Source organism: Bufo bufo, chromosome 2, assembly GCF_905171765.1.
Source record: "Bufo bufo chromosome 2, aBufBuf1.1, whole genome shotgun sequence".
Lineage (NCBI taxonomy): Eukaryota > Metazoa > Chordata > Amphibia > Anura > Bufonidae > Bufo > Bufo bufo.
This window is the reverse complement of record NC_053390.1, coordinates 69589650-69600763: the sequence shown is the minus strand read 5'-3', so window position 1 is coordinate 69600763 and position 11114 is coordinate 69589650. Positions and strand designations below refer to the sequence as shown.

General features: G+C 44.3%; 1 protein-coding gene across 1 annotated transcript in view; it reads left to right on the top strand.

Moving 5' to 3' along the window:
- The first annotated feature begins 4474 nt into the window (after positions 1 to 4474).
- LOC120992288 (aquaporin-7-like) overlaps positions 4475 to 11114 on the top strand; it is a 70468-nt gene continuing 63828 nt past the window's right edge. Inside the window, exon 1 of the mRNA XM_040421162.1 lies at positions 4475 to 4775. Within this exon, the coding sequence (XP_040277096.1) occupies positions 4668 to 4775 (108 nt within the window). The 5' untranslated portion in view covers positions 4475 to 4667. The remainder of the gene's footprint in view (positions 4776 to 11114) is intronic.

Here is an 11114-nt window from a genome sequence, read left to right as displayed (position 1 = left end):
GGACGCTTGCCTGGGGGTTAGAATATACAGGGCCACGCCGCTCACAGGAGAACATTTATAAACAAATCATTAACTTTAACTTTAATCATTGCTAATCTCTTTACTGGATATCTTACTCTGTCTTGACTCTTAGCTCTGGTAAAACAGCAGGCAGTGCGGGCGGCGCTCACTCACTGACGTCACGCGCCTGCGCCGCCTAGTTGGAGGAGCAGGTGCGTGACGTCAGTGAGTGAGCGCTGGCCGCACTGCCTGCTGTTTTACCAGAGCTAAGAGTTAAGACAGAGTAAGATATCCAGTAAAGAGATTAGCAATGATTAAAGTTAAAGTTAATGATTCGTTTATAAATGTTCTCCTGTGAGCGTCGGGGAGGGGGATCTGTTGATGGCACTATTTAGGGGAGGGGGATCTGTTGATGGCACTATTTAGGGAAGGGGGATCTGTGGATGGCACTATTTAGGGGGGAGATCTGTGGATGGCACTGTTTAAGGAGGGGGATCTGTGGATGGCAGTGGCACTATTTAGGGGAGGGGGATCTGTGGATGGCACTATTTAGGGGGAGATCTGTGGATGGCACTGTTTAAGGAGGGGGATCTGTGAATGGCACTGTTTAGGGGAGGGGGATCTGTGGATGGCACTATTTAGGGGAGGGAGATCTGTGGATGGCACTATTTAGGGGAGGGGGATCTGTGGATGGCACTGTTTAGGGGAGGGGGATCTGTGGATGGCACTGTTTAGGGGAGGGGGATCTGTGGATGGCACTGTTTAGGGGGGATATCTGTTGATGGCACTATTTAGGGGAGGGGGATCTGTTGATGGCACTATTTAGGGGGGAGATCTGTGGATGGCACTATTTAGGGGAGGGGGATCTGTGGATGGCACTGTTTAGGGGAGGGGGATCTGTGGATGGCACTGTTTAGGGGAGGGGGATCTGTGGATGGCACTGTTTCGGGGAGGGGGATCTGTGGATGGCACTGTTTCGGGGAGGGGGATCCGTGGATGGCACTGTTTCAGGGAGGGGGATCCGTGGATGGCACTGTTTAGGGGAGGGGGATCTGTGGATGGCACATAGGAAGGGGTGAGGTTTAGAGAGAAAGGGGTTTGGCCTTGACAGGAAGGGGTGGAGTTTAGAGAGAAAGGGGTTTGGCCTTGACAGGAAGGGGTGGGTCAAATTTATATTAAGGGGGTGCCCGAGTTTAGTCTCGCCTAGGGCAGCACAAAACCAAGATACACCACTGCTGTTGGCATGACACAGGACTGATGGTAGCGCTCACCTTTTCTTCTCCGGACAAGCCTTTTTCCAGATGCCCCAAACAATCGGAAAGAGGCTTCATCGGAGAATATGACTTTGCCCCAGTCCTTAGCAGTCCATTCACCATACTTTCTGCAGAAGATCAATCTGTCCCTGATGTTTTTTTTGGAGAGAAGTGGCTTCTTTTCTGCCCTTCTTGACACCAGGCCATCTTCCAAAAGTCTTCGCCTCACTGTGCGTGCAGATGCGCTCACACCTGCCTGCTGCCATTCCTGAGCAAGCTCTGCACTGGTGGCACTCCGATCCCGCAGCTGAATCCTCTTTAGGAGACGATCCTGGCGCTTGCTGGACTTTCTTGGACGCCCTGAAGCCTTCTTAACAAGAATTGAACCTCTTGAAGTTCTTGATGATCCTATAAATTGTTGATTGAGGTGCAATCTTAGTAGTCACAATATCCTTGCGTGTGAAGCCATTTTTATGCAACGCAATGATGGCTGCACGTGTTTCTTTGCAGGTCACCATGGTTAACAATGGAAAAACAATGATTTCAAGCATCACCCTCCTTTTAACATGTCAAGTCTGCCATTTTAACCCAATCAGCCTGACATAATGATCTCCAGCCTTGTGCTCGTCAACATTCTCACCTGAGTTAACAAGACGATTACTGAAATGATCTCAGCAGGTCCTTTAATGACAGCAATGAAATACAGTGGAAAGTTTTTTTGGGGATTAAGTTAATTTTCATGGCAAAGAAGGACTATGCAATTCATCTGATCACTCTTCATAACATTCTGGAGTATATGCAAATTGCTATTATAAAAACTTAAGCAGCAACTTTTCCAATTTCCAATATTTATGTAATTCTCCAAACTTTTGGCCACAACTGTAGATATGATGTTTCCAGGTATCTTTCTCTGGAGAACAATGCCCTACAGAGAATTTTATTATCAGGAGACATAATTAGGCGGGATTACATTCATCACATCAGTGTGAAGCAAAACTTCACATTTACCTATTACTGTGAAGTTTATACATGATGCAAATTACATAGGGTACAGGAAACATTGCACATGTGTGTACATACGGTAGTTCTTCTGCCCTCCAATACTATATCAGTATGACCTGGTTTTGTCCAGTTTGAACATCCTATGGACATAGCTTATGAACAGAAATTTTACAAAAACATTTGCTTTGTGACAAAGGCCGCTCCCAGTCTTTGTACCCCTCAGATGCTGCGTTCTTCGCTGATCGTGGCATCTGACATTAATATTAAGGTCTATAATAATAATAAAAAAATAATACTTACCTCATCCATTTGAGCGCAAAGTGCTTGCCTTGGCCATCTTGATTGAAGATACAGCGTGAAATCTCGCGCGGCCTGGTGTGGTGACATCATATGTCACTGTGCAGGACATTTCGCACTGGATCTTCAATCAAAATGGCGGTGGCAGGCTCTTCGCGCTCAAACAGATGAGGTGAGTATGTTTTTTTGGGGTTTTTTTACGCCTTTTCAGGGAAAATCGATTTGTTACCACAAAGCACAAGGAAATTCAGCTTCTTGAATTTTCCCTGAAATTTGGATTGAAGTCGCTCAACACTACTTATGAACTCTAAATGACCCTACAATGAGATGAAGGGGGATGTGTAAGATGTATTGTAAATGCCATACTTATCTTTATCACTGTGTATTGGTGGAGTCCAAACTCTTTAGAGATGGTTTTATAACCTTTTCCAACCTGATGAGCATCAGCAACTCTTCTTCTGAGGTCTTCAGAAATCTCCTTTGTTCATGCCATGATACACATCCACAAACGTGTTGTGAAGATCAGACTTTCATAGATCCCTGTTCTTTAAATAGACCAGGTCACCCGCTCACACCTGAATGTCATCCCAATGACTGAAAGCACCTTACACTTCTCCTTCAAATTATTTGCTAATCGTATTGGTTCACATACTTTTGCCACTCACAGATGTGATATTGGATCATTTTCCTCAATAAATAAATTAAGTCTAATATTTTGACTTGGTTTGATTAGCTTTCAGGACTTGTCTACTTTCAGGATGTAGTTTTAGGTTAATTTTATGCAGAAATATAGAGAAAGGATTCACAAACTTTCAAGCACTTCTGTAGCTTTTTCACCAGGAGTCACCTGTGTAACATGTTTGTGGGTTTTCTGTAATATTTCAGAAAGTAATTTGGAAATTATCAAGAGCAGATGGATCTTCTCCAAGGACAATTGCATATATTCATGTAACAAATGCGGTGAATTGTGAGGTGTGACACAATGTGCCATCCAACTATGTAGGTGAGGTCAGGGGTGCACCACCAATGAGGCCAGATGAGGCGATTGCCTCAGGCAGCACCAGGTAGGGGCAAGAAGGGGATAGCGGAAGGGTGAGGGGCAATGAGCGCTTTCATTGTGGCAAAAGGGTTAGGTTAAGAAATTGGTATGGGGGTGGGGCGCCGTTTCAGTTTTCACCTCAGGCACCAGAAAGGCTCGGTGCACCCCTGGTGAGGTTCCTGAGATAATTACTGGGGAGATCTCATCGCAAACCCCATGATGACCTCTGTCATCATGCTGAGCATTTTCCAAACTGCTTCACAACCTACTGTACATCAGGTCCAGGTAAGTGATTGCATGCTCAGCTCCTGCATCTTCGACATTGTCCTGTACCCCAAGCGTCAGTGTGTCATTATCCTGTACCCCAAGCGTCAGTGTGTCATTATCCTGTACCCCAAGCGTCAGTGTGTCATTACCCTGTACCCCAAGTATCAGTGTGTCATTATCCTGTACCCCAAGCGTCAGTGTGTCATTGTCCTGTACCCCAAGTGTCAGTGTGTCATTATTCTGTATTCCAAGTGTCAGTGTATCATTGTCCTTTACCCCAAGTGTCAGTGTATCATTGTCCTGTACCCCAAGTGTCAGCATGTCATTATCTTGTACCCAAAGTGTCAGCATGTCATTGTCCTGTACCCCAAGTGTCAGTGTGTCATTGTCCTGTACTCCAAGTGTCAGTGTGTCACAGATTTTGAGGAATGATCCAGTAATATGTGGCGAGGAGTCTCACAGTAGCCCCTTTATATGATGGCTGGTAAATTTGGGCACAGTGCCCACGGTTGGCCAGGAGCAGTAAATCTATATTTATACTTGTGCTGGATCCAGGAGGGAGTGATCGGGTTTTGTCACCGCAGTGTGTCATTATAAGTGTTTCCAGGTTGTGGAGAGCTGTGTGTCTGTCACTAGAAGGAGCACTGACTGAACCTTGGAGCTATCAGCGTCGGCAGGTGGAGCTTTACAGCCCGATCAGCATATTGATTGCACTAATCATTTTCCTTCCAGTAACTTTTTAAGCAGCGCTGAGTCTCAGAGATTAACCCAAAGTATACCATCACCTCAGCCGGAGCAGAGCCATCACCATGAAAAGTGGGCGCTTTATCGCCAACAAGATCCGCTCAGCTATATCTATCCGCAACCAATGGGTGAGAGAGTCCATGGCCGAGCTGCTGTCTACCTTTGTGATGATGGTAAGAAATACAGAAAGGAGTTAAAACCATATTGTAACTTTTCGGGTTTGGCCACACAGAGTTTTTTGGAAGAGGTTTTGAGGCAGATCTGCCTGCAGGATTTTTTTGCCAAAGTCAGAAGTAGATTGGAAAAGAATCAGAAATATAAAGGAAGGATTTATACTTCTCCTTCCTGGTGGATCCACTTCTGGCTTCGGCTGAAACTCCTGCAGATCTGCCTTATAACCTCCTCCAAAAATCTCTGTGTGGCCGCACCCTTACTGTATATCACCATCTCCGAACCGTACGACACTACTACCCTCATTATGTAATGGTGCTGAGCTTTATTATGTAACAGTCCACAAGGACAATGGGCTGCACAGCTGGTGTATCTAAGCCTTTAGTGGTACTGTATGCTGGGCTGTTGTATCCTAGCCTATGCCATATAATACTGTCTGACGAATTGCTATATCTAAGCCTATCACATGTGAAACTGTCTGATGAGCTGGTGTATCTAAGCCTATCACATGTGAAACTGTCTGATGAGCTGGTGTATCTAAGCCTATCACATGTGAAACTGTCTGATGAGCTGGTGTATCTAAGCCTATCACTTGTGAAACTGTCCAATAAGCTGGTGTATCTAAACCTATCACATGTGATACTGTCCGATGAGCTGCTGTATCTACTAAGCCGATCACATGCAATAGTGTCTGATGAGCTGGTGTATCTAAGCCTATCACATGCGATACTGTCTGATGAGTTGCTGTATCTACTAAGCCGATCACATGTGATACTGTCCGATGAGCTGCTGTATCTAAGCCTATCACATGTTATACTGTCCAATAAGCTGGTGTATCTAAGCCGATCACATGCGATACTGTCTGATAAGCTGGTGTATCTAAGCCTATTACATGCGATACTGTCTGATGAGCTGCTGTATCTAAGCGCATCACATGTGATACTGTCTGATGAGCTGTGGTATCTAAGCCGATCACATGCAATACTGTCTGATGAGCTGGTGTATCTAAGCCTATCACATGTGATGAGCTGGTGTATCTTAGTCTTTGGTGTGTGATAATGTGCTGTTCAGTCCACGTATCTAAGCTTCTCATGTCTGATAATTGATCTGTATCTAAGTCTAACCCATGTGATACTTGTTGATCAGCCGGTCTATGATGTGTGGTACCTTGCTGCCGAGCGAGCTTGTGTAAGCTTATTATGTACTATACAGTCTGTTGAACCACTGTATCTAAGCCTATCATGTGTGATACTGTATGATAATCTAGTGCAGGGGTGGCCGACCTTACAGACACAAAGAGCCAGAAAAAAAACCGTATGACTGCCAGGAGCCACAAGCTATACATTTACACAAATATGCGTGCACCCGACAGTATTACTGCAATTGAGTTTTCAAACATTTAAAAGTGCATTTAAACCACCTTTCCTACCTGTAATGTAGACAGCTTTAGGGTCCATTCACACGTCCGCAAATGGGTCCGCATCTGTTCCGTTAATATCAAGAACGGGTCCGGACCCATTCATTCTCAATAGGGCAGGAATGGATGCGGAGAGCACACTATGTGCTATCCGCATTGCATTGCGGACAAGAATAGGCATTTCTATGGGGGTGCCGGCCGGGTGTATTGCGGATCCGCAATTTGCAGATCCGCAATACACCACGGACGTTTGAATGGACCCTTAGTGAGACTTCTGGCAATCTTTGTTTTTCACAATGTGTTTCAAATCTGGCTTGTATTCAGTCGTTGCTACTCAAGGCAATTCTTTAAGTGTACTTTCACACTAGCGTCAACGTTTTTCGGTATTAAGTTCCGTCATAGGGTCTCAATACCAGGGGAAAAAAAAGTTTTGTCCCATTCATTGTCAATGGGGACAAAACTGAACTGAACGGAATGCTTCAAAATGCATGCTGCGGTTTGCTTTCCGTCCTGGGATGCGGAGCATGACCCCCAATGCAAGTCAATGGGGACGGATCCGTTTTCACTGCCACAATAGAAAACTGATCCGTCCCTCATTGACTTTCAATGGAGTTCATGACGGATCCGTCCTTGCTATGTTAAAAATATGTTACAGATAATACAACCGGATTCGTTCATAACGGATGCAGATGGCTGTATTATCAGTAACGGAAGCGTTTCTGCTGGACCCTGCCGGATCCAAGAAAAACACTAGTGTGAAAGTAGCCTAACATGTGTGTCACTAAGAATCATCCGTAAGTAATCATCTCAATTTGAGTTGTTGCTTTATCTGTGACCAGCGGAGGGTTTCAAACAAATTATGTGGGAGGGTACTTTGGGGGTCACTTACTATTAATGTGAGGCACATGGGGTACAGTCCAAAAGCATGTGCCCAGGCTGACATTAAAAATAAATCACCCCCATCATGTTTAAAACATGGCAGTGGCAAGTGGCAGTGGCAAGATTGGGGTTAATGAGTCACATTAACCCCAATCTTACTGGCCGCCTGATACATATGTTTTCTGCCTGCCTCTATTTTGAGGCAGGCTCCTCTTGCACAGGACACTCAGAAGGAGGAGGTTGTTGCTGCTGCTGCTGTTCACCAAGCTCACTAGCTCAGACGGCGCAGCAGATTATTCCCTCCCCCATCCCTCCTCGTGCTTTAATTAGCCGCCCATTCATTGGTGGCAGTGGTGCGGGCAGCTTCAGAGCCTGCTCTTTCCATTGGACACATCATAGGAGGGAGGGACTCCCTCCCTCCGTCCCTCCCTCTGTCCCCCCCTCCTTCTCCACTGTCTGGCTGAAGAGACCATGTTCTCTTATAAGAGGAGATACAAGGCTGCGCAGCCTAGATAGTAAGAGCTGGCCAGAACGCTCCCTTGCGAGCCACAAATTAAGGAGCAAGGAGCCATGGGTTGGCCACCCCGGATCTAGTGTATCTGTGTCCAGTGTGTAATACTGTCTGCTGAGCTTGGTGTGTGTAATCATGTATTATAATATGAGGCAGTGTATCTAAGCCTATCATGTGTGATACTGTATGATGACCTAGTGTATCTAACCCTTTAATGTGTTATCATGTTTGCTGAGCTGGTATATCTAAGATTATCATGTGTGATACTGTATGATGACCTAGTGTATCTAACCCTTTAATGTGTTATCATGTTTGCTGAGCTAGTATATCTAAGATTATCATGTGTGATACTGTCTGCTCACATCCTGTACGAGGAGAGACTGCCCGCTGAGCTAGTGTATCTCAGCCTATTGAATGTGGTACTATTTGATGAGCTGGTGTATCTAAGCTTAGCACATGCGATACTGTCTGATACATCACAATCAGATGAATATGATGTGATGATGTGTTGAGCTGGTATATCTAATCTTGTCATGTGTTATACTTGGTGTATCTAATCTATTAAACGGAATCTGTCACCAGGAAATTCACTGATAAGCCAGGCATTGTGCTTTGTAGCACTAGCTCAGCTAAATGTAATGATACCTTGCTCTGTTGCTTCATTCTGGAGAAAAAGTACTTTTAATCCATATGCAAATGAGCAGTTAAGTGCACTGAGGGCGGGCCCAAACCACACTGTGCACCCTTGGTCCTCCTGCTTTCTCTGCCAGCTCCTCCCTCTTCTTCTTGACTGACTGGGCAAGAAGAGATGACTATGCAGGAACCTGGCCTTGTCAATCAAGATGAAGAGGGAGGGGGTTGCAAAGGAAGTAGGAGGAGCAAGGGTGCACAGAGTGGCTTGGTCCCACCCTCAGTGCACTTAACAGCTCATTTGCATATGGTTTAGAAGTGTTTTTTCTCCAGAATGAAGCAAAGGATCACTGCATTCAGCTGAGCTAGTCCTACAAGGCATTTTGCCTGGTTTATTGGGGAATTTACTGGTGACAGGCAGATGTGTTATACTGGTGTATCTAAATCTATCATGTGTGATACTGTCTGCTGGTGTATCTAAGCCTTTCCTTTAGCTGTCAGGGTGAGTTGCCCTTATCTCTTCTTTACATTGTCATTTATTAACCTTTGTGGTTATCCTTTACATTGTTGCCTGTCCTACGTTATTACAAGCAGATAAATGTTTTCCCTGCTGGAGGCTGTGTGTATATAAACAGGGACACGTGTGCCGTCGATTGCCATATCCCTGCCATGGAAATCCCTCAGTGTCCCCTTATGTACAGTAGATGACAACCATTACTTACAGAGGAGCGGTCTCCTATCCTGACATGTCTGGTTTAGTAATAACCTGCTGTATATAGAGAGTGACACCTGAGTCTTTATATCTCAAAGTATATAACAATTCTTATTGAATAAATATACATGACATAATAAAAAGAGATAAATCACATCAATATGAAGTACGGTACTATCCGAGGGAAGAATATGGGAGTATAATCGCAGTGGAGGGTGGCTATAGACAATGATCATTAGGTTACAAGGTATATAATAAATAGAAAATTGCAAATAATACTGTGAAATCAATAGCCAGTGCTAGACCCTAGCACATCCGTATTTTATAAATGGCCCTCCTCTCCTGCAATATTAATCAATAGACAAATTGTAAAAATCATAACATACCCATAATATGTATTCACCTCAGGAGAATGGCATACCACACCTGGTTTAGTAACTACTTGCATTCCCCATATAATGACAAATCTAGGGCACCTATTCTTATGACTCTATGTTGTGTCATTCCTCTGTTATTTCTACTAGAAGTTATGAATGAATTGCCAGCATTTGCATTAAAGGTACAGATGGGTATTACCATTTGGGGGTGTGTCCCTGTAAAGTCTGACACTAGCAGCATTGATTGCACAGAGTCAGACACACCCACTACTGGTAACACCCTTTACTTTACCTTTACTGCCGACTGCTGGCAATTTATCTGTAAACTTCTAGCAGGAATAATACAGGAATGGCACAACATAGCGTCATAAGAATATGCTCCAGAATTGGTATTACATGGGAAATGCAAGTAGTTACTGATACAGACATGTCAGGAGAGGTGACAGCTCCTCTTTAAAGAATAACTCCCGCAAAAAAATGTATTCTCTGCCCTGCTAGAAAGGTCCGTGATGTAATCTGTGGTGAATGTAATCTTCTTACCAGTGTCTGTAATGGTGAGTTATCCCCTCCCTTCTGATCCTCAGCTGTGTCATATGACCATCAATCAAACTTTCCAAATAACACAGCATTTTATGTGTGGACAGGAAATCAGTTTCTCTGTATTCCTATGGAAGCCTCAATGTCAGCCTCATAGGAATGAAGAGAGAAGTAACTGACTTCCTGTCCTGTGTCATTTGGAGATCAGAGAGTTGGTCACTAGAGATGGCCTTGCGGTTCGCCCGGCGGTCGTTTTGGGCAAACTTTACGCTTTCGCGATTTGCCGAACATGCGAACATATGGCGATGTTTGCATGTGCCATATTCTTTGCATTGCGCCGAACTTTGACCCATGACACATGCATCAGGTGGGACAGGACAGCCAATTGAGACGTTTCAGCACATGGACACACCCCCACCCTATCAAAGAACCCGATCTGGCAGCCATTTTACATTGTGTTTTGCCAGTGTAGGGAGAGGTTGCTTTGTGAATGCAGGGACAGGCTGTTAGGGACACCAAGCACTAGCTAATAGGGCCACAAAAGTCATTTTAAGGACTGGGATAGGTGTGCTATCGATAGGTGTGATATAGTGAGGGGTGTGATATACTTATAATATACTTTCTAACATAGAAAGTATATTATAGTGCATTTGTATTGTGTAGCAGATGTGTGCAGTTCTGCTGCGATACCGTAGGTATATAGAGGGACAAGCGCTATTGGAACAGATGTGTTGCCCCCAAAAAAACTGATTGAGGGGTGCAATATACCTGCTTCCACAAAATACTGATTAAGGGGTTTGATATACCTGCTTCCACAAAATACTGATTGAGGGGTGCGATATACCTGCTTCCACCAAATATTGATTGAGGCCTGCGATATACCTGCTTCTACAAAATACTGATTGAGGCCTGCGATATATCTTCTTCCACCAAATATTGATTAAGGGGTTCTATATACCTGCTTCCGCAAAATACAGATTGAGGGGAGCGATATACCTGCTTCCACAAAATACTGATTAAGGGTTTTTTATATACCTACTTCCACAAAATACTGATTGAGGGGTGCGACATACCTGCTTCCACAAAATATTGATTAAGGGGTTCTATATACCTGTTTCCACAAAATACTGATTGAGGGGTGCAATATACCTGCCTCCACAAAATACTGATTAAGGGGTTCTATATACCTGCCTCCACAAAATACTGATTGAGGGGTGCAATATACCTGCCTCCACAAAATACTGATTAAGGGTTTGATATACCTGCTTCCACAAAATA